Raw genomic sequence first — 27,411 nt, forward strand, 5'->3', positions numbered from 1 at the left:
GAGCATTCAATGAGCTCCAAGTGGCTCTATATACTAATTGTTGTTACCAAAAATGAAACTGATACATTTAGTCTATTCAGTATTTTCTTTTTAAATTTCATCTTTTATTCACTCTTGAAGAGTCCGTGAGTTATAGCAATCAGAGCATTTCTCATCTCCTTCCTGAAGCAGTCAACTAAATGTCTACTGATGTTTATGCTGATGTGGCAGCACATCAGATCCTTAGACAAGTATATTGCTCTTGGTTTTTCCAGAGAGATTCTCCTTACGAATGCTACTACCTTTCTGGTGTGGATTTCCTCTCCCATACAGGTACCAAACACAGCCATGCCATGTGCAAAGGCACCACACTGTGAGCATTTGTTTGGAACCACAACCCCTGATCTGCAAACCCAATACTGGGGACAGCTGTGGGCAGTGCATATTGCAGCCGCCCTGATCCTTCCACCTCTTCGAAGGAAGGCATGAACTACTCTGGAGCTCCATGCTAAGGGCAGAGGCAATGACTCCAGGGGACAGCAGTTAAACCAAACACTTCTGTATTTAATTAACAGTTCCAGAAGCTCAGAACGCAGACAAACGCACAGAGCTCTGCCCATGACAACTCGCTGTGCAGCACCATCGCCATCCCATGCCTCACGTGCTGCCCACAGCAACTCCTAAACAGGAACAACATGGGGTGCTCATGTAGAACTGAACAGTGGTGTCTATTTGCTTCACTCCGCAGAGGCTCCCAACACCTCAATAACATCGCTCAGCCCAGCAGTTGCCACTTTCCCTCTGCTCCCTGCATGTAGATATTTTGCTCTGTACATCAATAACAGATTTCCCCCCACTAACAACGCCATCCTATGTCCATGGTGACACACACCGGAACATCAGTCCTGCTCCTCTTCATCCCCATCCTCATCTTCATCCGCTTGATCTCCAGATTCAATGTCATCTTCATCCTCCACCTGAAATTAAGGTGATCTGTGGTGAGCAATGACATCCCCCCTTCTACCCTTCACATGTAACAATGAGCACCGCAAGCACTTCAGCTTTCCATGCAGTTCTGTGCAGTGCTTCGCAATGCCACCAATGGAAGTGTTCAGTGTTTGCTGGGGTGGCTTTCCTCTATCTGTCCTATATCTGGAAAAATTCCTCAGCTACAGTGATAACTCTGCACTTGCCACAGATATTCCCCAGACTGACATCTCATTCATACAGCTGGAAACAAAGCAGATCAACTGCTACCTCCCCAAATGCAAAAGGCACCAAAAGTTAAAGTATTGCCATGCCCAGGCTGCCTGAGACCTTACTCAACTCTTTGGTTTGCTCACCGGCATCCCCAGGTCCTTCAGCTTGCTCCTGAGGGCAGACAGCTTCTGGTCCTGGTCAGCAAGCAGCACCAACAGGTCATCCTGCTCCTTCTTGGCCTCAGCAACCTCCTGCTGCAGTTTGCTCTTCTCATCCTGAAGGATGGCCACTGTGCTGCTAGAGGAATCCAACTGCTGCTGCAGTGACACTTTTTCCTCTGAAAGGGCTTTGACTTCACTCTGGCAATAGAAGAACCACCATGTTGAAATTTTCCAGAGAGGAGAGGAGTACACCTCCCGTGTGTTGCCCTAAGCTTACACAATGGTGGTGGTACAACCCCTCGAACCCTTCTGCACAGCCATGGCTGTGGGCTGAGGCCTAAGGATGGCTACGTGCTTGCATGACTGACCTGCAGCTCCCCCAGCTCCTGCAGCAGCCGGCCCTCCTTCTCTGAGTTCCTTGATGCCACTGCACCACTGGCACCCACTGCAGGATCTACAGCTGTGTTCTGCAGAAAGGAAGATGGGATCAGAAGCAACCTCACATGGTCCTTGAGCACAACCACCACACGATGCTGTCCTTCCAGTTGTGCACATGCCCATGGACCTACAGCTGTAGCTACTGGATCTGCTGAGAACCATGGCAGCAGCCTGTTCATGCGGTGTGCTAACGAGTGTTCAGCTTGAACACTGACTTTCGAATGCCATGGGCTGATGCTAAGGACACAATAACTTTGTTCTAAACTATTCTCTAAAGCTTTAGTGGAAAATCTTTTCAATAAACAAACAACTAAAAAAGTCCTGATGCAGTTGCAGGTCTGCACAGATGGATGCAGCTACTGTTGGCCAAACTGTCATGTGTCCATTTCCAAACTCACATCCTCAGATATTTGAGAGAATAACCGTACAAAAATGTAATGGGAGAATTTTGGTGTTCTGATCATGGTATAACCTCAAAGCACTGAATAATAGATACCTGTGTTAAAACCACTATGAGCAGTGTCCTTACAAAGCACTGACTGAAGTCAGGTCTCCTCCTGCCTTAGAAAGGATTTCTCTAGATCATCCCTTGCTTCATTTAACACTGCTGAAATGCCTTGCTGATGTGTGTTGTCACAAGTCTGATGTAGAAAGAGAGCTACCAAGAGCTCAGCAGGAAGGTTTTGTCCCAAAGGAATGATAAGGTGTCACCAGTACCATGGCTTGTAGCTTCTGGTTCTCAGCCTGAAGCTTCGAGATCTCTGCAGCCTGCAATTGGATCTGTGTCCTGAGCAGCTCTAATTCCTTTGGGAAACAAAAAGAAATGCATGTTTCATTTGAGACAGTGGTTCTTCACACCAGGCTCCTGTTAATTTAAATCTATCAGGGCAATTGCTTCCCAGCCTCAGTTTTCCAATCACAATGTCTAGTCTGCTTTTGAAACACTGCCAGCTATCTGTTGAGGAGCAGCCACCTGAAATCATGAAGCCCACAGGTATGCAGGTACTTACTCTGTACTGTGAATGTCACACTTGAAAACTTTCCTATAAACACTTGACAATGTTTTGTAGTGGAAAACAAAAGATTCTCCTGAGTCCTGCACGTAAGCTGAATTTCTGTTGCTGGCATGAAGCTGCTTGGCAAAGGTAGCTGATTTGTTTTTAGGTACACCATCTCAATGCTCTGAGATTGGCATCACCACCAAAAAGAGGGCCATCAGTGAGACCCTGGTGCTCGGCACTCTGTCCTCAGCTCTGTAGCCAGACACAGCTTCTGTCCAATCCTGAGCTACTGCTGTACACATAGCTCTGCTGAAAGCACACTGCTCACCTTTTGCAGTTCAGCACTGTGTTCCATGCCTCCAGAGCTGCTCGGCTGTGAGGACTGTTCTGTTCCTGTTTCCAACTGCAAGGACTTCTGTAATAGCAACAGGAATATTAAACATTAAGCTATACAGAGTAAACACAGTTCTGTGGTCTGAACACAAAGTGAGATCCTACAGCACCACAGCTCACAGCTACACAGGCTACTCCCAGGAACAGTGTGAAGCAAAAAGAAGTCCCTGCTTGAGCCATCCCTCACCATATTTGTTATCATCAGCTATGGCTGCATGATGCCATTTCAGGGATGGCCTTCACTGTATAAGGCAAAAAAAAAAAAAAAAGGAAAAAACATAGCACAGCCCTGTCAACCAGTTCTGCTGGGATTATTGGCTCTCAACAGCTTTTTGGCTCTCACCAGGTTCTCAATCACAGCATCCTTCTCCTTGAGCTGCCCCTGCAGCTGCTCGTGCCTGTTCCTCCAGTCCTCCAGCTCCTCTCGCAGTTTGCTCACTTCTTCCAGCTGAATGCCATTCACCTGCAGCGTGTCGCCGTGGGAATTGTGGTGTTGCGTGTCCTTTCCTAGCAGACAGTTTATAACAAAGATCAGTGACATCATTTAAACTATTTATCCCAAAAATGAATGGACTCATTTCCCTCCTCCTTCCCCCTAACAGAGCCATACAAGCCATTCTAACTGTAGAACCCAGCTACAGGGAATTGTTCAGTGCTTCCAGAAGCCCTGTATAGATCTCTCACTTGTCTGTTAACCCTTGATGGATGTATTTCTTCCATAGCTTGCCACAACCTACACAAGATCTCCAGTACCAGTGAGGCCACTGTTCATTATTCCTCCTGAAGCATACCTAACTGCACTTTAAGGAGGTTGTATTGATCCTTATGCTGCTGGATCTGCGACACTTGCTGCGTGACTGTCACCTGAAGCTGCTCGTTTTGAGATTTTAATGTGCTAACTTGTTGTTTTAACTCCTCAAGCTCCTGATCCTGGAAAAGAAAAGAGAGCACTTGCAGTAATACTGGAATATAGCATTGTAGGAAGGAAAAGAAGAGCAAACCCTTTCCCAGAATGAAAAACACTGTTCGGTGAGGCTGTCAGTGCTGCCTGTGATGAAAAGGAGGACTCCATGCCAATACAGACAAGATTCTTGGGTCAAAAGGCTGGGGGGAGACCGCAGCAGTTTGGTACAGAGCCCAGCTCCTTCCAGACTTTTGGAAGAGAGCTCCAGCATCCCAACACCAGGGACAGGGTGAGAAGGAGATAGGAAATCTTGCCCTTGGGTTTTTCTTTGCACCCACAGCAGCCTACACACACGTGTTTGGCTCACAAAGCCTTGGAAGCAGCAGAGGTAGCTGCAGTTAGAACACGCTCAATAAATCTCACTGGAAGTCTGAAGGTGTTACTTAACCCCAACCGCACTGGTTTGCAGCCATGTCAGGGCCCTGAGCTATGGGGCACTATTGCATTCCCCATTAGAAAGTTACTCAGCTCTACTCCTCCACTATTTCCTCTTTCAGCCACATCTCAGCCATCACCTTTCAAAAGGTGATGCAGAGATAGCAGAGAGATAGCAGAGAGCATGGTGCCACTGCTCCTCACCTGTTCTCTGATGACCTTTTTGTAGTGGGTCACTATGTTGTCATGCTGCTCCAGGGTCTTCTTGACCTCCTCCTCTTTCTTATCTTCTTCACTGGACTTGTAGATAGCTTTACTTATGACACCTGCCAACAACAGCTGCTGTCAGCCACAGCCTGCTTCATTCATCTGTTCTGTCCTCATAGCAGTTCCATCCTCCCCCACTGTAACTCAGTACAGGAAATGATAAACACAGCGTGTACTTTGGAGAAAATACAGTGGTCACACAGTCTTAAAAAACAAAAGAGAAGGTACTGCCTTTTAACTCCATCACACCGCTGTTAATGGGACATTCAGCCATCAGCTTATAACAAGGAATATAAAAATAAGCAGTGTCTCTCACCCTCTAGTTCCTTCACCAACTTGGTGAATTCGTGATCAAACATCATGTGCTCAGGGCTGGAAAAGCCAGGCTGTGGCTTCTGTGCAGCTCTGGAATACAGCTCGTGCTTGCTGATGAAGCCAAGCTTCTCAACAAAGTTCTCCCGCCCAATCCTCTTTTCAATGAGCTGCTTCAGCTTCTCTCTGAAAGGAGGAGACACATCACAATGGTGAGGTATTGGCACAGGCTGTGCAGGGAGGTGGTGGAGTCACTGTCCTTGGAGGTGTTCAAGAACCAGGAGATGTGTACTGAGGGACATGGTTGGAGGGCATGGTGGGGATAGGTTGGCGATTGGACTTGGTGATCTTAGAGGTCTTTTCAAACCTTATTGTGGAGTCTATGATTCTATTCTATAATGCTACACTTGAGAGAAACAATAGAACAGAACAGTTGTTTCCCCAGTTACAACTGTGACTATCCATAGTAGCATTCAACAGCCAACATCGCTCAGTGTGCCATTTGCTCACAGCTCAAGAGCACACAGCTATGAGGGAGAGCAATGATCTCTCCCCAGTTGGGCCCACTAATTTGCACTGTGGAAGGAATACACCTGGCAAACAGTCACTCAAACATTCCCAACCCTTAAAGCACCATCTGCCCCTCACTGACAGCTTGCTCTTGTTCCCACACCACACTCACTTCCTGTAGTTTTCCAGAGAGTTGTCGTTGTAGTAGATGGAGATGCCAAGCAGCAGTGCGCAGAGGCCCTGCACCAGCTGTTCCTCCTCTCCCAGGTTCTCAGCAATCTGTCCTGTCAGCTGCAGCTCTTGTTAAGGACACTAGAGATATTCCATAAGCACAGTGCATACACAGTACTTTGCTCCAAAGTTTTCTTTTAGCTCCTGCCCCAGTGTGTTTGCTTTTATATTGACAAGTATCCCTGCAAACTGACTGACTTTAACATTTGAATTTAACAGGAATAATTCAAGTGACTTCCAGGCAAGTGATGTTAACCTGCAAACAGGTCAAGGATACAAAGGGCACATTGGCTGGGTTGTGCAGGAAGTGTGTGACAGCAATGGAACAGTTGCTTAGCCACGTGCATAGCAGCATCAGCAGTCCAACTCGGGTCTGCACTTTGCTGCCCTGAAAGGAACAAAATCTCCATCACTCTCTTCCCACAATTAAAGGCTCTTATAGCTCAGAGAGCTGCACCAATTCACAACTCACCTTTTCACTCATGTAAATAAACACAAGTCACACCTTTGACAATCCCCATTTGTTAGTTCTGCTGAGCACAGCTCTACGACACAAGTATGAACCCATTCATTTTAGCTGTTCTCAGTGCAAACCAACAAGCAACACAGATGTCAAATGTGACTCAATGCAAATTAGCATCAATAGAAAACCATAACCAATTAGTTCTGCATTTATATTAATATCAGGGTAACATGAAGGAACACACACACACAGCTCTGTAAGAAAGGAACAAGGTGCAAAACCTCAGCTGAGGATTCTCTTTAAGAAGCACACTGCTATTACACCTCCATGTGCTGCTGCCTAAGAATTGTCATGCTTTCCTAATGCTCTGTACTAGGTAAATAAACACTGAAATACCTTTCTATTCAGACAAAATAAAGTTTACATTACTCCAGAAAAGGGAATGCTAATTGCAGTGTTGAGTGCCAACTGCTGAGACCTGCAGCATGTCATGACCACTTGGAAGAAACAATATTTTCCAAGAGGACAAAAAATAATCCACCACTGAATTACACTCAGACTGCTGCACCAACCCTAACAGTGTGCACGTGGGCAGGAGAGCATTTGGACCTGTCTTCATCACCTTCCTCCTGACTTCCAGAGATGCAGGTGAACCACATCAGAACAGCACAGAATGCAGCCACCGGCACTGCAGCACTGCACAGCACCCGCCTGTTTGGTGTGCGCAATAAGCACTGCATATTGAGTTAGCAATCATTGCTCAGGGTTTGTCCACAGCTTTCCTGCAATCCATTTTCCTCATCCTCTTGACTACTGCATTCTAGATATTTATAAATAACGAAAAGATCTCCTCTCAGTCTTCTCCAGGCTAAACAGCCTCAGGTCTCTCAGCCTTTCCTCATAACAGAGATGCTCCAGGCTCCTAACTATCCTTGTGGTCCTCTGCTCAAGCAGTTCTTTCTTTCTTGAGCTAGGGAACGCATAACTGGACACAATATTCCAGCTGTGGCCTCACAGAGCATTGCAGAGGGTGAGGATCACCTCCCTCAACCCATTGGCCACACTCTTTGCAATGCGTCCCAGGGTCTCATTGGCCTTCTTGGCCGCAAGGGCACACTGCTGGTTCATGGTCAGCTGCTGGTCAGCTGTCGGTCAACCAAGATACTAGTGGCATTGTTGGCCACAAGGGCATGCTGCTAGCTCATGGTCACCCTGTTGGCCATCAGGACCCCAAGGTCCTTCTCCACAGAGCTCCTTTTTCATCATCTCAGCCCCCAACCTGTACTGATACATACTGATTAGATGCATTAACAGCCCCATGGCACAGCTAACTGTGTAACTCAGCGTGGTACAGAATCCCCTGTGAAGAACATGCCCTGATGCTTCCACTCTGCAAGTGCCACTAATGGAGATGCAGACTGCTCATTCTTCCTGATTAGGTGTTCCTTATACCTCAGACTGGCTCCAAACCACTGGGAACCGCTTTCCCCAGAGCTCCCACCCTACAGACAGCACTACGGCATATATGTATGTACAATATAGGAAGTGGATTCAGTGCAGGTTCAGCATAAGTTTGTTTTAGAAGCCAGGAGATCAGCAGCACATTCCCAATTTGGATGGCACTTTTGGCTGCAGGCAGCCTGAGCTCACAGCATTTCTGACTATAATTTGTGTAATAGCTGCAATTTGTTTTACAAGTCCATCTATGAGGTGGATAGGTGGTGAATGAGTACGCCCCATGGAAAGAAAGCACCCGTGTATCCCAAGATCCTTATCCCAGAGTGTTGTGGAGCACCCCCAGAAGACACAGAAAGAAGTGGTTATGGCTATGCCAGGAAAAACCAAATCCAACTGCAACACAGAGCTGTGAGTGGGAACACATGGAGGAGCAGTTAGGGAAACCTCCCAGCAAACCCAAGGCAAAAGAAAAGGCCACTTTGGGCAAGGAAGTGCCACAGTTGTGCCAACAGATACATACCCGTCTGTCGATCTTATCGCCCTGCAAGTTACACATGTGTTACTCAGGAACTAGGAGCAGAACACATTGCAGAAACATTCCCCAAAGTCTGAATCCCCTGCACCACCAACCAGGCTCTGCTGATGGAAAAGCAGAATACGCCTCTTCTCCCCACCCACGAGTGTAGGGGGCTTTAAGCAAGTCCTAAAATCAGAAGGAGAGAGCCCTCCCTCTCATCAGGCTGACACTAAGCCTTCCTGCAATGCATCTGCTCAGGAAGAATGCTTTTCCCGAACATGTGGAGTTTCAGCCCAAGGCCAGGCTGGAGAGTGCTGTACCTGTGAGAGTATGTTGGTGCACTGTTGCAGCAGCGACACAGGTGGGTTGCCAATGCTTGTCGCCAGCTGCACCCGCAGGAGCTGCTCCTTCAGAGCGGCATTCTCCTGCAGCGCGTGGGCCAGGGCCACAGCAGCACACCAGTTGGAAAGCGAGTCCGTGGAGAAGAGGCCCCCGCAGAGTAGTTGCCCGGCCGACACAGAGCTCCCTGTGGCTGCCAGAGAGGCCAGAGGCACACAGCAGATTAGCACGAGCCAGACAATCAGCTAAATATGTATGAAGTGAGCCTATGGTTTATACACAGAAAAATTAAAGGCCATCTATTTCAAGTTTTAGAGAAATCATAACCAAATCATTGTGCTTGGATCTGACACTCAACTGCAGGGAAATAATTCTGCACAACATAACGGCTGATGCAGTAAGAAATTCTTCTAGATCAGAGCTCTCACTGCAGAGGTGATTGTCTGCATACCGTCAATGGTCGATGGCAGAAGTGTTGAGACAATTTCCCCTTGTCCTTTGTGGTTTTTGTACAAAAAGCACTGGAAGCAATAGAGCACGGCGCAGCGGAGCACAAAGGGCTGCCTCTCGTTCACCATAGACATCAGCAGCACCACGATGGCAGGCCTGTTGGTAAGAGAAAAGAAAACCGTCAGAACTGAACTATGTGTGGAAACAACGGCTGATGAACAATGAGTGTCTCAGAATTATAGAACTGCTCAAGTTGGAATTGACCTTAAAGATTATCCAGTTCTAGCCCCCAGACGACCTAGCTATTGTTTTGTCTTGAGTGTACAAGTCCTTTACAAGACACTGCCTCTGCCTGTGCACCACATCATTACCCAGCAGTTGTACACTTCTATTCCCCTACCTTGGTGGATTTGAAGGTGCATTCACAGAAGCAAAGTAGTCCTGGTTCATCTGGCACCCTCGGATGACCTCTGACACAGTGTTAATGGTCTGCAAAGAGGACAGAGAAAAAATGCAACAGGTCAATAGCTACATATTTTGTAGTTCAGTAAGAGCAATGATCTATACACAACACAATTATTCAGTCTGACATTTTGGTATGGGAAAAATTTGCTCCCTCTTACCTCTGTCAGGATATCAGCAGGAACTCCGGTTGCCATCAGGATGGTACAAAGCTGCTGTAGCAACCCACAGTGAAACATGGCCTTCTGGCAGCTGGTGGTAGCACCTGGGGGGTTTGTGGGGGACACAAGCACTCGGACAAGCTGGGGGGAAAAAGAAAGGTGCATATGTGAGGAAAGCCCAAGAGCTTCCAAAACACAGGACTAAATTCAACCATCTGATTTTGAATTTGGTGTAGCTCTCCAAAATTCTGAAGTATGTGACCCCAGGGCAGATGTTGCAACTCAGTAATAAGAAATAAGGCTGTAACTCTTTTACTACTTAGTTCACCATAACTGCATACAAACTCATAAAGGAGGATTCTGTATAAAACATCCCTGGTGATATACTTAATTCCAATCACTGTTATATCGTAAGCTACAGGTAATGAAGTTGTTTGACATGCCACCAACTGCAAGGTCACAATTTGGAAACAGCACCTGCAGCAGGAGGGGTATCTCATTGATATGGGTACACTGTTACTGAAATGCAGAGAAGACATCTGTTGACACTGTTAGCAGAAGCAAGGTGCCATGTTTTACCTGCAGCATGAGGTGGAGATTCGTTACTTTCTGCGCAGACCAACCGCAGTTGTCATCCCCAACTTCAAACCACGGCTTCATGCGCTGAATGTAGGAACCTTCTTTAAAAAAATTCTGATTGGAATTGTTATTCTTCAGCAAGTTTTGTAGGAGGAGGAGACAGTCTTCCACCACTATTCCTGGTGAGACAACAAAGGAAAAAATTAATCCTAAATGAAGCAGAGAATGACTTGTTTCTCTACTTGTTGGTATGTTCCAGAAAGAACAGAGCCCACACTTTTGAACTCTTCATTCTCAGGAGCATCACATTTTGATTAAGAACTGAGTCTCATGCATGAAAAAATAATCAAAGATCACTAAATGAAATACATCAACACTGATCTGGCATATTTCACATGAAACTGTAACTATGGCTCTTCTGCAAGTCTGAAGCAAGAGCACACACTGTCAGAGACAAACCTCAGGTATTTCTGTCTGGAAGACAACACTAATAGAGTCAGTCTACTGCTAGGATCCTTCAGTCTGGACTTCATAGAAAGGACAAAGGTTTGGCCTTTGCACGTACTAAAGTACATGGCAGTATCAGACCTAAGAATGGGTGACACAGAGCAGCTGCCACATTCCCCCATCCCACTGCTGTCGCAGAGCACAGCTGGGAATCTGCCCTCAACAAGGCACAGGCAGGGGAAACACACACATGGGAGGGGGAAAGCAGCAAGCTCTAAGCACACAGGAGTTCACATACCAAGTTTTTTACGATTAGCTGCCCAGAAACAGCAACTTTGATTTGTTCAATCCTTCCTTGCCAACACAGCTGTGATACTTCAGCTGGGAGAGAAGAGGTACACTAACTTCCCCTGCGGAGTATCAATGAGCAATGAACATAGCTTTGTAATGAAACAGATCCTGCAGCAAACTACAATTTGTGGCAAACTCACACGTTGTTAAGAAAAACAAAGCAGTACCCATGTGCTGCATCTCTGCTGCTCATTCTTCTAATACTTTTTTTCTCTCCCCCTACACCAACATGAAATAGATTTGGCTGTGAACTCCGGCACAGAAACACAGGCCTGTGGAAAAGCTTCAGATATTTCTGTACCTCCATCACTGTTTCCTTCTTCTGTTACAATATCCAGGAGTCTCTCGAAGGCGTTTTCAAAGGCAACAATCTTCTGTATGGCTGCATTGCTTTTTGTCAGCTGCTGTAACAACAAGACTCCCTTGGCGGGCAGAGGGAAGAACTGATTACACTGAAGTTTTACCAAGTTTACTATAGAACATAACTTTTTACAAGTCACAGCTCTCAGAAGAATGCTGAACAAGCACCCTAAGCCTTGGCCAGAATCACAGGACACAACTGCATCCCACCCCCATGGACACCCAATTGACAGCCTCTGTTGATGAAGGTTAAATGGCTGTTGCTCTGTACTTACATCATTGCGTATAACCTCCCTGGAGTCTGCTAGTAAATCCATCAGTCTGGACACACCTGCAAGAAATGCATTAGAAATGAGTGCAAAAGATGCAGATTTTTCTTGCTAAAGGCCTTTAGCATCCCATGCTCCAGATTCCTCCAACCTTTCACCACATTTCCTGAGTTTCCAGCTTAAAACTCAGCAGCAGAACACTGCAGCACTCACCCATGGGACTGACGAGGATGATCTGCTGTACCTGAGGCCCTTGCTGCTTTAGGAGAGATGTGAGGAGCTTCACTCCAGGCCAACGGACATGGAAATCAAACTCCTTTGCAGATTGAAAAGAGTACATTATGTCAAAGCTGGGTCTAATCAAAACGAAAAAGCTCAAGAACTAAGGAGTGCTCTAACCACCACCACAACGCTGGCCTCCCCAGGTCAACTCACACCACCACAGCCAGTGACAAGCCCTACACTCCAATGGGTCACTCCACTGAGCCTGTTGTGCTTCTCTGCTAATATTACAACTTCACCTTAAGGTCAGCCACTGGATCACTAACTGAGACAAGCAGACTTATTTTGCCAGCACAATACTGCTAATAAAAAGGATGCTCAACAATGACAGCTGCAGAAAAAAGAATCAATGACTGAACCCTCATGCCAATTTCCAGATCTCCACCATCATACTATGTATTTTTACCATGCCATGCTATATGTGCCACTGTAAACCACGCTAATCGAAGCAGGCACAGCTCTACCTATAACCTTTACCTATGTGGTTTTTTTTTTCTTTATTTTAATACAGCAGTCCTGGTCAATTAGAGAGGTCCAGACAACTAGAGACTTGCTAACATGATGCCCAAGGGATAAGAAGGGTCGCAAGGAGGATTTGGGGAACTTCAGGCCTATCACCTGACCTCAGTACTGGGAAAGGTCATAGAACTGATCATCTTGAGTGCAATCATGCAGCATATGCAGGACAGCGAGGGGATCATGAAGAGCAAGTCCTGCTTGACCAGCCTCATCTCCTTCCATGAACAGGGGACTCGCTTGGTGGATGAGGGAAAGGCTGTTGACATAGTCTACCTAGAATTCAGCAAAGCCTTTGACAGTGTCTCCGACAGCATTCTTCTGGAGAAACTGGCAGTCTATGGCTTGGACAGGTACACTCTTTGCTGGATACAATACTGTCTGGAAGGCTAGGCCCAGAGAGTGGTGGTGAATACAGTTAAATCCAGCTGGCACTAGTGGTGTTCTCTGGGGATCAGTATTGAGGCTGGCCCTTTATTAATGATCTGGACTGGGGGATTGAGTGCACCCTCATAAATTTGCAGATGATACCAAACTAGGATTGTTCAGTCTGCAGAAGAGGGAGCTCAGGGGAGACGTTATTGCTCTCTACAGCTCCCCGAAAGGAGGCTGTAGTAAGGTGGAGATCAGCTTCTTCTCTCAAACAACAGCAATAGGACAAGAGGTGATGACTTTAAGTTACACCAGGGGAGGCTCAGGTTGTATATTAGGAAAAGTTTCTTCTCAGAAAGTGGTGAAACATTGGAATGGGATTTCCAGGGAGGTGGTGGAGTCACAATCCCTGGATGTAACAGAAATTCTAAGTCACAGACTAAAGCAGTGATTGAGCACCTGGTGGGAAGGCAGGGCAAACCCAGGGGAACTCAGGTGCATGCAATCCACCAGAGTGAGCAGGATGGGTGAAGCCAGGATCCACCCCTTCCCAGACCTCATTTAAGGGCTGGCAGTGACAGCAATGGTATCTCTTTGGTAGCTCCTGTATTCCTGGGACCTTCTGAAGGTAAGCAGCAGCTTTCATTTATTTCTCTGACTATGTTTGGATTTGCTTAAATGTAACAGCCTTGTTGCAGTCTAGAGTCTTGCTGCTCTGCTGTAATTACTGTGCTTTCCATTGTGTTACATTGGAGGTGTTCAAGAATCCTGTAGATGTGGCACCAAGAGACGTGACCAGTGGTCATGGTGGGGATGGGCTAGAGTTGGACTTAGTGATCTTAGAGGTCTTTTTCAACCTAAGTGATTCTAATAACGTCAACAGTGCTCCTGGTGTATATTAAGGCCTCAGTCCAAGTGATAACAGATATGAATCTAGTGTATCAATTTTTCTACAGTGACTGCACTGTGTGTCTCAGGAATATGTTTATAACTACAGCTTTTATGCTCAAAGTAGTTTTATGGTACTGAAAACCGCAAAGAAGTTTCAAAAAACTAACTTTATTAATTCACTAATCACAGCATACAAAAACATGCTCCTGGTTTGTATTTGTGTTCATTGATACTAAAGTTCAGCATTCAGGGATCAAGGCTCAGATATGCTGAGAATACTTAACGCCACTAAGAGCTGGACATAGTTCCATATAACAACAGCAGGACACCTTTTGTTCAGCTTTTTGCTGTCAACTGAGCTCTTTTTCCCTCATGGCATTGTCATAAACACTTTTCTCAAAGAGGGAAAAAGATACTTGCCCAGGAGCTGGCAGAGCTTCTAAAGATAGCTTTAAACTAGATATGAATGGGGAAGGGAATAAAACTAGGCCTGCTAGAGATGAGCCTAGGGGAGTGATAACAAGACAGGGCATGAGACAAAGGGCTCAGCTGAAGTGCATCTACATCAATGCATGCAGCATGGGCAAGAAACGGGAGGAGCAGGAAGCCATTGTGTGGCAGGCAAACTATGACTTAGCTGCCATTACAAAACATGGTGGGATCACTCCCATGACTAGAGTGTTGTAATGGATGGCTACAAGCTCTTCAGAAAGGATAGGCATGGAAGGAGGGGTGGTGATGTCGCCTTTTATGTTAGAGTGTTTTAATATTACAGGGTTTTTGGCTGGGGATAATAAGGTTGAATCTCTGTGGGTAAGGATGAGGGGAAGGGCCAACAAGGCAGTCATCGTGGTGGGGGTCTGTTATAGACTGCTTAACCAGGATGAGGAGACAGATAAGGTGTTCTACAAGCAGCTGGCAGAAGTTGTGTGATTGCCAGCACTTGTTTTCATGGTGGATTTTCATTTCCTGACATATGCTGGGAATATAATACAACACAGAAGAAGCAGACTAGTAAGTTTCTAGAGTGTATGGAAGATAACTTCTTTCTGTAGCTGATGAGAGACTATCAGGGGATAGTGTCTAGTGCCCTGCTAGACCTGATCTTCACAAACAGAAGATCTGGTGGGAGATGTGGAGGTTGGGAGCTGTCTTAGAGTGACCATGAAATGGTAGAGTTCTTGATTCTTAGTGGAGTGGGGAGAGGGGACAGCAAAACTGCTACCTTGGACTTTCAGAGGGCAGATGTTGAATTGCTCAGGAGACTAGTAGGGAGTGTCCCTTGGGATTCAGTCTTGGAGGATAAAGGGATCCAGGAAAGCTGGCTGCCCCTTGTGAAGGAAGTCTTAAAGGCACAGGAACAAGCTATCCCCTTGAGCCTCAAGATGAGCTGGCAGGGAAGAAGATCAGCGTGGATCAACGGGGAGCTTCTTCTGAGGCTCCAGGAGAAAAGAATCTACCTCCTGTGGAAGAAGGGGTGGGCAACTCAGAGAGTACCAAGAAGTTGTTAGGATGTGCAGGAAAAAATTAGAAAGGCAAAGCCCAGCCTGAACTCAATTTGGCCAATGGGGTACAAAGGAACAAGAAACTCTTCTATAGCTATATTCTCAGTAAGAGGAGGACTGAGGAGAATTGCCATTCTTTACTAGATATGGCTGGGAACAGTACCACTGAGGATAAGAAAGAGGCTGAAGTTCTCAATGTTTTTTTTGTTTTTTTTTTACATCTTTAAAAGTCGAGCCAGTTATCCTCAGGGTACTCTACTCTCTAACTTAGATGTCTTGGATGGGGAGTAGAATAAACCCCCCATGATTTAGGATGAAACAGTCAAAGACCTGGACTGCCACAAGTCCATAAGGCCAGATGAGATCCACCCAAGACTGCTGAGAGAGCTAGTGGAACTGACAGCCAAGCTGCTTTTCATCATCTACCAGTGTTCTTAGTCAACTGGCAAGATTCCAGAAGACTGGAGACTTACCAGTGTAACTCCCATCTACAAGAAAGGTCACAAAGAGGGTTTGGGGAACTACAGGCCTGTCAGCCTGACCTTGGTGGCAGGGAAAGTTATGGAGCAGATTGTCTTAAGGGAGATTGCATGATGTGTGGGGCAACTGGGGGATCAGGACTAGCCAGCATGGGTTTGTGAAGGGCAGGTCCTGCTTGAACAGCCTGGTCTCCTACAATCTAGTGACCTGCCTGGTGGATGAGGAAAAGGCTGTTGATGTAGTCTACCTTGACTTCAGCCAAAACTTTTGATACAGTCTCCCACAGTATTCTCTGGCAGAAGCTGGCAGCCCATGGCTTGGACTGGTACACTCTTTGCTGGGTAAAGAACTGGCTGGAGGGCTGGGCCCAGAGGGTGATGCTGAATGGAGTTAAATCCAGCCAGACACCAGTCTCAAGTGGTGTTCCCCAGGGATTGGTGCTGGGGCCTGTCCTCTTCAATATTTTTATTGATGACCTGGATGAGGGCATTGAGTGAACTCTCAGTAAGTCTGCAGATGATACCAAGTTGGCTGGAGGTATTGATCTGCCTGGGGATAGCAAGGCCCTACAGAGGGATAGGCTGGATTGCTGGGCTGAAGCCAATGGGATGAGGTTCAACATACCAAGTGCTAAGTCCTGCACTTTGGCCACAATGACCTCAGACAGTGTTACAGGCTTGGGTCGGAGTAGCTGGAAGACTGTGTAGAGGAAACAGACCTCGGGTATTGGTTGATGCTTGGCTGAACATGAGCCAGCAGTGTCCAGGTGGCCAGGAAGGTCAATGTCATCCTGGTTTGTGTCAGAAATAGTGTTGCCAGCAGAAGCAGGGAAGTAATTGTCTGTCTGTATTCAGCACTGCTGAGGCCACACCTCAAGTACTCTATTCAATTTTGGGCTCCTCACTGCCCAAAAAGAAAGACATGGAGGCCCTGGAGCATGTCCAGAGAAGGGCAATGAAGCTGGTGAAGGGTCTGGAGGTACAGGCCTTATGAGGAGTGGCTGAGAGAGCTGGGATTGTTTAGTCTGGAGAAGAGGAGGCTCAGGGCAGACCTTGCTGCTCTTATCCCTATCTGAAGGGAGGCTGTGATTAGCTGGGGGCTGGCCTCTTCTCTTGTGTAACCAGTGATAGGAGTAGATGGAATGGTTCCAAGTCACACTGGGGAGATTCAGGTTGGACTCTGGAAAATACTATTTTTCCAAAAGAATGGTCAGGCACTAGAATGAGCTGCCCAGGGAGGTGGTGCAGTCACCGACTCTGGAGGTGTTCAAGGAACATGTAGACTTTGTGTTTAGGGACATGGTTTAGTGAGAATTATTGGTGATAGGTGGAAGGTTGGGCTGGATGATCTTCTAGGTCTTTTCCAATCTTGGTTATACTATGATAAATGTAGTTTAGAACTTTTTTTTAAACAACTAGGAGTAATGAAGCAGACATTGAGCATGAATTCAGTGCGACATAAGTTGGAACCATGTCCCAGCACTCACAGCCATCAACTCATGGTTATTTACTGATCAGCTCAAATAGTATCCTGGCACAAGCTATAGCAGCAGCTGGTTGTGGACCAACAGTCTTTTCTACTTCTCATCAAATAATTAAAATCCTTTTCACATTATCAGTCTTAAAAAATAGTCATTCCAGATTTAATTTGGGTCACATCTCACTCATCTCCATCCCCACCTCTGCTGTAAGTTTAGATAGCGCTGTACATTTGACACAAAGGCTTCATCAAAAGGGCAAAGCCACGTTCATGAAGATGATAGAATACACCCCTCTGTGCAATGCCACATATCCCTCAGCATCCCAAAGGCAGTGTTGTCACTCACCTCTACAAGTGTCAGCAGCAGTGTGACATTCTCCGGCTGCTTAATGAAGATCTCTGTGAACTGACTCCCCAAGTCATCACCTTGTTTTGGCGAGTTCTCCTCTGCAATCACCAACAGTGCATTACAACACACAATTAGAGGAACTTCAGCTAGCTCTGGGTTTTGCTCTGGCTAAAAAATAGGGCCATGAACCACAAACAAGGCTTTGAGTCACTGCTCTAATACTAATGTTGGTAATTTAAATAATTTCCCAAGCAGACAGAGCAACAGCTGTGCATAAAAAGTGATGGGGTCTGTCCTGTTCTCAACAGGTTTTGAGAACTACTTTGTTTTAAAGCAGGGAAGAAAGCAATCTATCAAGAAGTAACTTCCAGTAGAAAGATGGGGGGGGAAAAAATCCCATCTCCATTTATCCAAATTCACAGTTCTCAGCCCTATGGTCCCCTGAGAGAGATAAAAACTGAACACTTTTGAGTGTCCTGAGAATTTGGACATGCAGAGAGTTCTAAGAGCAGACAGGGAAAATGAAATGCCAGTGGTTCCACAAGGCTCCACTGATCAGGGAGAAGATTCCTCATAGGGATCTTTCAGCACTGAGTGGGAAAGGCAAAGTGTGTGTCATATGGAGAGGATTCCAGACAGTGCAAAGAATGTCAACCATCCAAAAACCTTATTATGGTGCTGCTGGTGAGCAACATTCAGCAGTTTCCACTGACAAATTTGAGAACCACAGCCCAAATTCAAAGAGGATTTTAGATTCTCTGGGCTGCATTAAAAAATGGGTAGCCAGTAGAGAGAGGGAGGTGACTGTCCCCTTCCGCTTAGCTCTTGTGAGGCCCCATCTGGAGTATGCATACAGGCCCCCAGCACAGGAAGGATGTGGAGCTCTTGGAGAGGGTCCAGAGGAGGGCCACTAAGATGATCAGAGGGCTGGAGCAGCTCTCCTATGAAGAAAGGCTGAGGGAACTGGGCTTGTTTAGCTTGGAGAAAGCTAAGAGAGCACGTTGTGGCCTTCCAATACAAGGGAGTGCACAAACAGGAAGGAAAATAGCTGTTACAAGGGTGGATAGTGATAGGACAAGGGGGAATCGTTTTAAACTGAGATGGGAGGTTTAGGTTAGATATTAGGAGGAAGTTTTTCACTCAGGGAGGGTGGTGACACTGGAACAGACTGTCCAAGGATGTTGTGGATGCCCTATCCCTGGAGGCATTTGAGGCCAGGCTGGATGTGGCTCTGGGCAGCCTGGTCTGGTGGTTGGCGACTCTGCATGTAGTAGGGAGGTTGAAACTAGATGATCATTGCGGTCCTTCTCAACCCAGGCATTCTCTGATTCTGTTGTCATTTTAGACAGGAGGAAAAATCTGTTTCGTGCAACTCCAATAGTTTCTTGAAATTCAGCTTTCTAGTGTAGACAGCTGAACCACCCAGCAGTAGTCACACCAAAAAGGGATGGGCATTCAGCTCTATGGGACGCTAGGGGCCATCTTTAAGAACTAAGCATTGCGTTGGGTTTAACAACAGAAGGGCTCCTTGCTTTTTGCATTCTGAGGAGCATGGAAAATTCAGGGGCTAAACACACATGAAGTAACTGCTTGGGAGCAATGCAAGTACACATCCACATATAATCCCAACTCAGGCCAACCAAAGGCACTGTTACTCAGCTCTTGAATGTTTTACCCCAAAAACACACTGCTTTGCATCCTGTACTATAGCACTGCCCCGTGCCTATAGATGGAACCATGGCACAGCTGGAAGTAGCAAGCATAGGAAGAAATGCAGCAAAGCCATCACATTTCTGACCAAATCCAAAGGACTGACTGAGGTAACTGATGGCAAAGGGAGGATTTTTTTCCCCTCTCATTTCAGCTGTAGAATTCATAGCTGCAAATAACTGTTGGCAGCTGAGTGGCTATATATAGGGTCAAAGATTGCAGCTGACCTTGGAACTCTGCAGCTTGTTAGGGGTACAGCAAAGCAGAAACCAGAGCTCTGATAGTGTTTTTCTACTGATGCAAGAAAATTTTAATCCAATCAAACCCATTTCCTTTAGGTTGAAAGAGTGATTCATGACACTGACACTAACACCTATTCCTATTCTCCAGTACAGGTAAGAGATTCTTATTTGGTATGTCATTAGGCTGGAGCTGACCATCTTTCTGATGTAGTTTAGCTGTATTCTTACTAGGAAGCAGACACAGGTAAGCTGCTTACAGCAGGGACAGAGAAGCATCAATGCTGCTGCATGTTTTAGGGTGGATGAATGATGGGATACTAACAGAAAGTAATAAAAGGAAGGACAGTCTGCATGCAGAAATACCTCCAGCCCAGACATGTAGCACCCGGTAAAACCCAGGTGCATCTAATAGTGTTAGAGGCCAGCTTGTGACAGAGGTGAGCAATATTTTACCATGCATCACTTAAAAGGGACACCGGGAAGGATCTGTGCCAAACTTTGGGGCTTCTTGAAAAAAGAAACTGCATGTCTGCGCACTTTCGTGACATCCTCGATGATAATTTGTTATTCCAATCTCAAGAAGTCTGCTGGCATTTGACATGCCCCAGTCACATGAGAAATTGAACAGGGAACATGCTTTGGCTCTAAGGCAAGTTTGTGTTACAGAGCAAAATGCAAAAAGCACCAAACCTCAAAGCAGGTCCTTGCAGTGTCCTTTCTAAGCAGAGAGCATTATGCTGTGAGCAGCACTACTGCTACAAAACAAGTGCTACGTTTATAGAAGTAAAGGGTCCTTTACCTTCAGAATCATCTGTCAGTGCAGATAAAGGAAAAAGAGAGAGAGGTTCACAAGTTGAGCAGCGTTCCAACAGCACAACCAACAGCAGCACAACACTGATGTTTGGAATAGCCCCTCCCCTCCTACATCAGAAATGAATGATCCAGGAATGCTTCCAGCAGGGGCTAGAAAGAACCATCCCAAACTCCTCCCAGTACTGATGTCTCCACATGCAAAACCCAAATTTGTCAGTTTTTCTTCTTACTGAGACTGCTGTAATGTTCTCCTAAGGAGCTCAGCAGCAAGGCACTACCAGGAGCAGGAAAAGAAGGGTGAGAAAGCAAAGAAAAGTGACAACTGGAGAGAGACTGCAATTGTGTCGTATGAAATATCTACTCATCTACTTCGATCAGAATATTTATCACTTGATAAAGGGTCCTTTTGAAGAAATAACTTGGAGTGAATGCAGCAGAGAGGTGACTGGAACCCAAATACAGGGCTACCTGACATTCACAGGAGCACGTGCTCTTTCTCATTTGACAGAACTGAAAAATGCAATTCCTGCAGCCATCAGGGACTAAGGAGGCTGTGGCAAATGCAGATGTTACCATTCAGTTCTTCCTCACTCTGGGCACTCATGGCTCCAGTGTATTTAATTTTATGATGATTTTTCCACCAGTATCTTTTGCAGAGCACTGATGGTTCTGTAGAACAAGAAATTACTTTCCACAGCTACCAGCCTCACAGCTTTGTTGGTTGATCAAGAAAGGCCTTTGAAAACGAATTCTGGGTAGACAGTACTGCAGCCTTGGCCAACTCTGCAGGCCCATTCTAAACTGGCTGGTGTTTCCTGAATTTCCTGCTGATTAATTTTAAAATCAATGTTACTTTTAATGCAAGCCCTGCTCAAAGATGTTTTGCATTGCCTTAACAGGTACACAGTAAGCATGAGTGTTAGTAACTGTACAGCATTACAGTTCATGATTAAACACAGCCACCAAGAACAGCATCCTCAGAGTGACTACAGCTGTTACTGCTACAGCTTACCTTGTTCCTCCTCTTCTAGGTCATTTGATATGACATTGTAGAGCGTGTCCAAGGCATAGCCAATTATTTCAGAATCTGAACTGGGAAGAAAAGAACCACTTTTCTTTAATGACTTACTCATTTCCAACTTCTTTTACTGCTTTTTTTTTCTACAATATTGTTTTTCTGCTCAGGCGGTCACCCTCACAGCATTATTGCAAGTGAGAAGAGCTGATGACAGCTATTTTATAATACTGCATTTTTACCAACCTTGAGCTGCCCAACCCTTAGATGGAGTCAAACCCTTTTGCCATTTCCACTCCCTGGAGCAGTCCTATCCAGGAAAGTCAGTGACACAGGACAATCACAGAAGATGTCACGAGGAGCACATACTCCATACTGAGCCTCCCTTCCAACTCACTCCTCCATACATCACAAGAGACCTTCAGTATGAATTCATGAAATCATAGAATGGAAACAAAGAATAGCGTGGTTTGGAAGGGGCCTCTAAGATCATTCACTTCCAAGCATCTCCCAAACAGGCTGGTCCAGGGTCACCAACTCAGCTCACACCCAGTCATTACAGGTCTGCAAGCTCTTAACATGCTCAGGAAGCTGCTGGGCTGCCCATCTAACTTCTCTAGCATTAGCTCGCTTTCTGACACCAACGTGTTTTTCTTACTAAGTCCTCCTTTAACAAAATCCTTTTTCTTCTGCATCCAAACAATCTGTAAATCCAGTGCTGAAACAAACACAATAGCAGAATTGAGGGGCAGAAGTGGATGTAATCATTTTTTGCCATTTGCTTTGTTGCTCATACAGTCAAACAGCATTGAAGCATAGCTGGTCCAAACAAACTGAAGTACAGGCACATACAGGAAGGTACTTGAGGGACAAATACAATAGCTATTTCCAAATCTTACACAAAATCAGGAGAGTACCATCACAACAAGACCTCATTCAAACTTTCACATATTGATTTCACTAATTTGCAAAACATACAATGTAAGGCTTTTGCACCACCAAGGAGGTATCTGCATTGTAAGAAGCTGCCATGCCAGCTAGCAGCAAACTCTACAAACAGCCTGCCCAACCAGTAGCCTTAAAAGCCAGTCCTAATTGAGGTCAGCTATCTTTGCTAGGCCACTAATTAAGAATGACATTTACAGCACACCTAAGGTGACCCATCAGCTGTGAGAAGATGAAATGGAGCAATCCATAACTACACTTCTTACATCACTACAGCAAGGGCTTTAGTGGGCTCTCAAACAGACAAATCACCTCCCTTGACATGACACTCACACTAAACCAAAAGCTAGGAACCATCAGCTCTCAGCCCTGTTTGTCCCATGACATTAGGTTGTGACTGGAAACCTTTCCCTGCTGCCGTCTTCAGGTGACGTGTGTAATTCTGGCTTGTCATCAGTGTCATGCAACTCACACTACCAGTATTTAAGCTGGGTTGTAGTGGAAACAAAAAGAGAAACAGGAGCATCTCGTCTACCAAGATGTGAGTCAGGGCATATATATATGTATATATACATACAGGAAGGTCTGGTCTGTGTAAGCAGCCTCAACCAGCAGGTACACTTCCATTGCCTGGCTGCTTGTTTCCTCTTTTACCTTTACTGCCATTTCAGTTGAACACAGTACTACAAAGCCCATGGTTTCTTTTTCATGTGACTGAAACAATTCCACATCTACAAAAAACATGGAAATGACTTCCTGGAGATTCACGGGGAAGTAAAAAGCAGTCTCAGCCTTGCTTTTGCTTTCCTTTTCACTCACATGAGAGAACTCAGCAACTACATAAGAATAATCAAATATCGTATAGATATGGAAGAAGTTGGCCTCATTTTTCTTGCTGGAAGAACAAAGCCAGGATAGTAGCATCATATCTTTGCTATTCACTGCCTTGCTTCTATCTGCTGTTCATTACATACCACTGTTCCCTTGATTGTTCTGCTCAGACTGAAACTGTGCAGTTTTTGCACTGCAGTGAAAATCTTCAGTCAATAACTTGACCTTCATTGTCTCAAGCATCCACAGAAGACACTGCCTTTCTGCAAAGCACCAATCCAGAATAAGCCACTGGAGCACTTTTCCTCTGTTCCTGGGGTTCCTCCATGGCACTTGACTACAATGTCAGCTCAGTTCCCCCTGAATTCACAAACAAAAGCAAAGAACCATATGGCAGTGCAGGTGTCCACGTGCTGTGCCACCAATGGAGAGTACCTCCAAAAGCTTTTACTTCCTCTTCTAAAACAAAGGCATTTCATTCCATGAATTTCCACCCTATCTCATAGAGTAGGAGGAAGGAGACTGTTTCTATCATGTCACTGATGACAATGTGCCTGGAAAGGACTAACAACAAACACATTCCTTCTCAAAACAGCTTTAATAAAATGTATATAACAACTCTGAATGTTAGGGAATTAATGCACATAAATAACTGAGGTTCGTACCCTATGCAAATAGAGAATACTTTCCAGTCCATATTGGGTTTCTACCAGTTAGAATTATCATGGTGAATTTTAAAAAGATAAGATTTTGTATAAATAGAACAAAAAGAGTAAAACGCCAAGTTAATTCTGTGCTCTGCTGCCCTCTTATACACCAGCAGTTAAGTGGAGCTGCTCTGCTCAACAGTCAGTGCCAAACTTCTTTCTTAACAGTTCCTGGTGGGAAGTGGCAATGCCCAGACAGGCAACCAGGAGAACGTTCTCCAGCCAACCACAGCTCCCACCTCAAACTGCAAAAAGAACTCTCATTTGTGTAGGAGCCTGGAACATTTAAAGCTGCCTCGAGTGTTACCAGGCTCCCACATGGCCAATGCACAAAGCTGAAGAACCAGCCCAAGAAGTCTGTTTTCTACAGAATGGCTTTAAATACTCAGATCTCAGCCCAAGCAGGAGACAGAGCTTAAGGCGCTCTACAAGGGAACTATGTAACAAGTAGAACAAGTCATCCATTAAAAAACGAAAGCGGTGCAGTATTTACTCCAGGATAAAGGCTGTGAAACAATGGAAACTGCCAACAGCTGCAAATGAAAGAGAAACTACAGAGAACTGATGTAGTCCCCACTTCATCTTTCAAGGGAAGGAGCAACTGAGCAAGCACAAATAAGAGGTGCACCAAAGATTAAAAACGGCTCTTTTTTCACTTCAGATCCACATAAATAGCAGCGAGCTACTGTGCTGTCACAGTTGGCTGAGGCGGTCTGTAATACAAACGACTTTGTGATTAGATAGCACTTTTAATCAGCTCATCTGCATTAGAAAATAATTAGCAGCAAATTTGTTTCTATTTTTCACATTGCTATGATATATGCCAGCAAAACAAACACTGCTGGCAATAGAGCAGTTCTGCATCTTGAACCATTCCATTCATTCTTTGTAAACATCCGATAGGAAAGCACAGGGACACCTGTCACTGTTCTCACATTGCAGCACTCTGCTGATCAGCTCTACCCTGCACACACCCCAGGGCCCTGCTGCATTCCTATTACACATTCAATCAAAGTTCTGTGGAAACCAGCATTTTCTTTCCCATCTAAAAAACCCCCAAAATGAAGACATATTCACTACTTTTTAAACTGCTGTCTGAGTCACACAATACATCCCAGCAGAAATCTAACAAGCACTGATCCTGGAGGAGCAACTGGAGCCCAACAAAGTCCAGACAATCTCCACATCTGTACTCAGCAGGGTTCTGTCCAACATCTCCACAGCAAGGAGCTCAGCAGCACACTGACTTCCCCTCACAGCTCAGATCCAGCCTGCTCAGGGGATGAAGGCAACTCCTTGGCCTCATTTTCTGAAGGGCTTTTCCTCCATGGGACTGCTGTTCTTGTGATCTCCGCTGGTATATTGATCTGATCCTACGAGCTGTGGAGTTAAAGCTGAAGGCATGAGCAGTAGACAGCCAAGGAAATAGCAATAGCATGGCACCATTCTTACACCAGCCCATAGCTCCTTTCCAGCCAGTGGAACCTGCCAGGTGAGCCTGGCTGCCAGCAGCCCTCAGAGAGCACTGGAGGGTTTCTACTTCTGAAGACTTAAGCAGAGCAGGATGCTGCTGTTATGTAGGTCCTTGAGGATTTCTTCCAGATACAAAATCACTGCTTCCCTAATTTCTGTTTGTTGTACCACTCCTGCTTTTCATGCATATGCATGCAAGTATCCCACACACGCCTTTATGACATTTTAAAAACAAATAAATGAAAAAAAGCTTAATGTTCAAGTTCAGATTGACAGTGTCACAGTACAGACAGCTGAACACCCTAAGTATTCAACAGTTGAGGCCCCAGACAGAGTAGCACAGAGAGCTCTGAAGTTACACCACACGGATGCTGTCACATACAGCAGTGCACACAACTCAGAGATGGACAGTAAAAGAAATTAAGTTCTGTACAGCATATTCTCTTCCGCAAAGCTATATTCTAGTCTACCTCTCATATATTTACACTAAAAATATATATTAGTGTATTAGGCAGAGATTAGTAGCAGTCCCTTCTATGTGAAGGGGGCACAAATCTCTTATTTGAACCTTTCCAGATAACATTCCTTCTACAAGAATCATTCAATAACATGTATCTGAGGAAAAAACACATCTGCTGACATTGTTATTCACTCTTAAATTCTACCATTTGTCCAAGAACTGGTTGGATTGGGCAGTTTGAAATCCTTTAATTAACACTGTAACTTTAGTTTTACCCTTCACTTATCCCTTTTATAGAGAAAGATAACCACTTATGAAACACAGAGATGCAGTTTGCTGCTGTTTGACCCAGAACTGCTCCTCCCGTCCCTAACAATCACACCCCTTTCATTCTGTCCAAGTACACTCTCATCACACTTGTTCACCACAAGCAGTCAGTCACCACAAAGCCTCCAGAAGCCCAGTTCCCTTGCTGTGTAACCATGCAGGGAGAGATCTGGATTTATCTATATTAGCAGAAGGAAGGCACCCAATGGGAGCCCTGTCCGTAGCAGCATTACTTACCGGTCTGTCTGCAGGACGTGTACCAGGTGCTCCATGGCTTGGATGCCCACCTCCAGCCGGTATTTCTGCAGAGCGAAAACATGGAGTTAGCAACAAGCAGCCCCACGCCCAAACAATGCTATCAGCAGCACATCCAACCACATCCATAAATAGGCGCAGGTTTCCCTTAGGAAACATCCCCCAGGAGTCTGCCAAGAGCCCCAGGTACCTCCCCAGGAGCTCCTCCAAAGAAACCCAGAAACCCTCTCAGGAAGGCCCCAAGGAACTCCAGGAACGCCTTGAGATCCCCGGTGCTCACCTTTGACAGCGCCTTCAGGGCGCGTACGGCGTCCCGGCGGTCATCTAACAGCGTGGAAGAGGCCACCCGGTCGCAAAGCTTCTGGATCTGGAAAGCACCGTGCGTAGGTCACAGCGCGGCCCCGCCAGGCCCGGTCCCTGTCCCCGCCCGCTTCCCGTATCCCTCACCGTATCGGCGCCAGAGGGCTGCGGCCCGGCGCTGGGCCCCCCCATGACACCCCGCAGGAAGTTCATGACAGTTCCGCTGCGCGCCCACCGGCTCCGCACACCGCCGGTCCCGCTCTACCGCTCCCGGCCCCACCGCCACCCCCGCGCCGGAAGCGGCCACTGCGCGTGCGTCGCGACGTGGCGCCGACGTGGCCTCCGGCGGGGGCGTGACCACAACGGCGGCGGGACTTAGCGTGAGCCACGCCCCTCCCCCCTTGCGCCGACACCCGTGGGCTGTGGGTGCGCCATCCGTGTGGCCGGGGTCGCACATTTACAGCAACAGCAACGTGGGTTCCTCATAGTGCTGCAATTCCCAGCAGACTCGGTGGGTCATGGTGCTCTGTGGAAGGGGGAGGTTTCCTCCCCCCCAGCGACTGCAGAGAGAAAGCGAGGTTAAAGTCTCTCACGAAACTCTGCCTTTTCAGTCAGGTTTTATTTTCCACTTGCTTGTTACAAAATAGATGATAGTAAACAAGCGTTACTCTAACGTAAGATAAAAACGTAACCCTCCCTCACGGAGCACCGACCCTATTCGCGTCAGCGCTGACCCACTGTAAGGGCACTTCCGCCGGAAGCACAGCCAGAC

General features: G+C 46.1%; 1 protein-coding gene across 3 annotated transcripts; it reads right to left on the reverse strand.

The window, feature by feature from the left end:
* Nucleotides 1-522: 522 nt before the first annotated feature.
* Nucleotides 523-27,344, reverse strand: USO1 (USO1 vesicle transport factor). 3 transcript variants are annotated; one of them, XM_031596632.2, is made up of 25 exons: nucleotides 26,787-27,344; nucleotides 26,620-26,706; nucleotides 26,322-26,386; nucleotides 21,339-21,418; nucleotides 17,559-17,659; nucleotides 11,901-12,003; nucleotides 11,694-11,749; nucleotides 11,360-11,480; nucleotides 10,261-10,439; nucleotides 9,682-9,822; nucleotides 9,459-9,547; nucleotides 9,060-9,214; nucleotides 8,590-8,795; nucleotides 8,273-8,293; nucleotides 6,109-6,219; nucleotides 5,773-5,891; nucleotides 5,095-5,276; nucleotides 4,716-4,837; nucleotides 3,964-4,102; nucleotides 3,516-3,679; nucleotides 3,108-3,194; nucleotides 2,496-2,582; nucleotides 1,709-1,807; nucleotides 1,323-1,538; nucleotides 523-956 (listed from the first exon to the last, which is right to left on the reverse strand). In XM_031596632.2, exons 1-25 carry the CDS (start codon nucleotides 26,850-26,852, stop codon nucleotides 879-881), a joined length of 2,874 nt encoding a protein of 957 aa, XP_031452492.1. In that variant the 5' UTR covers nucleotides 26,853-27,344; the 3' UTR covers nucleotides 523-878. The 3 variants fall into 3 exon arrangements, with proteins under 3 accessions (XP_031452492.1, XP_031452490.1, XP_031452494.1); XM_031596630.2 differs by having other exon boundaries at nucleotides 8,590-8,801; nucleotides 26,787-27,343; XM_031596634.2 differs by lacking the exon at nucleotides 8,273-8,293 and having other exon boundaries at nucleotides 8,590-8,801; nucleotides 26,787-27,017.
* Nucleotides 27,345-27,411: the final 67 nt, after the last annotated feature.

This window comes from Phasianus colchicus, chromosome 4 (assembly GCF_987193195.1).
Source record: "Phasianus colchicus chromosome 4, bPhaCol1.hap1.1, whole genome shotgun sequence".
In the NCBI taxonomy this organism is placed as follows: domain Eukaryota; kingdom Metazoa; phylum Chordata; class Aves; order Galliformes; family Phasianidae; genus Phasianus; species Phasianus colchicus.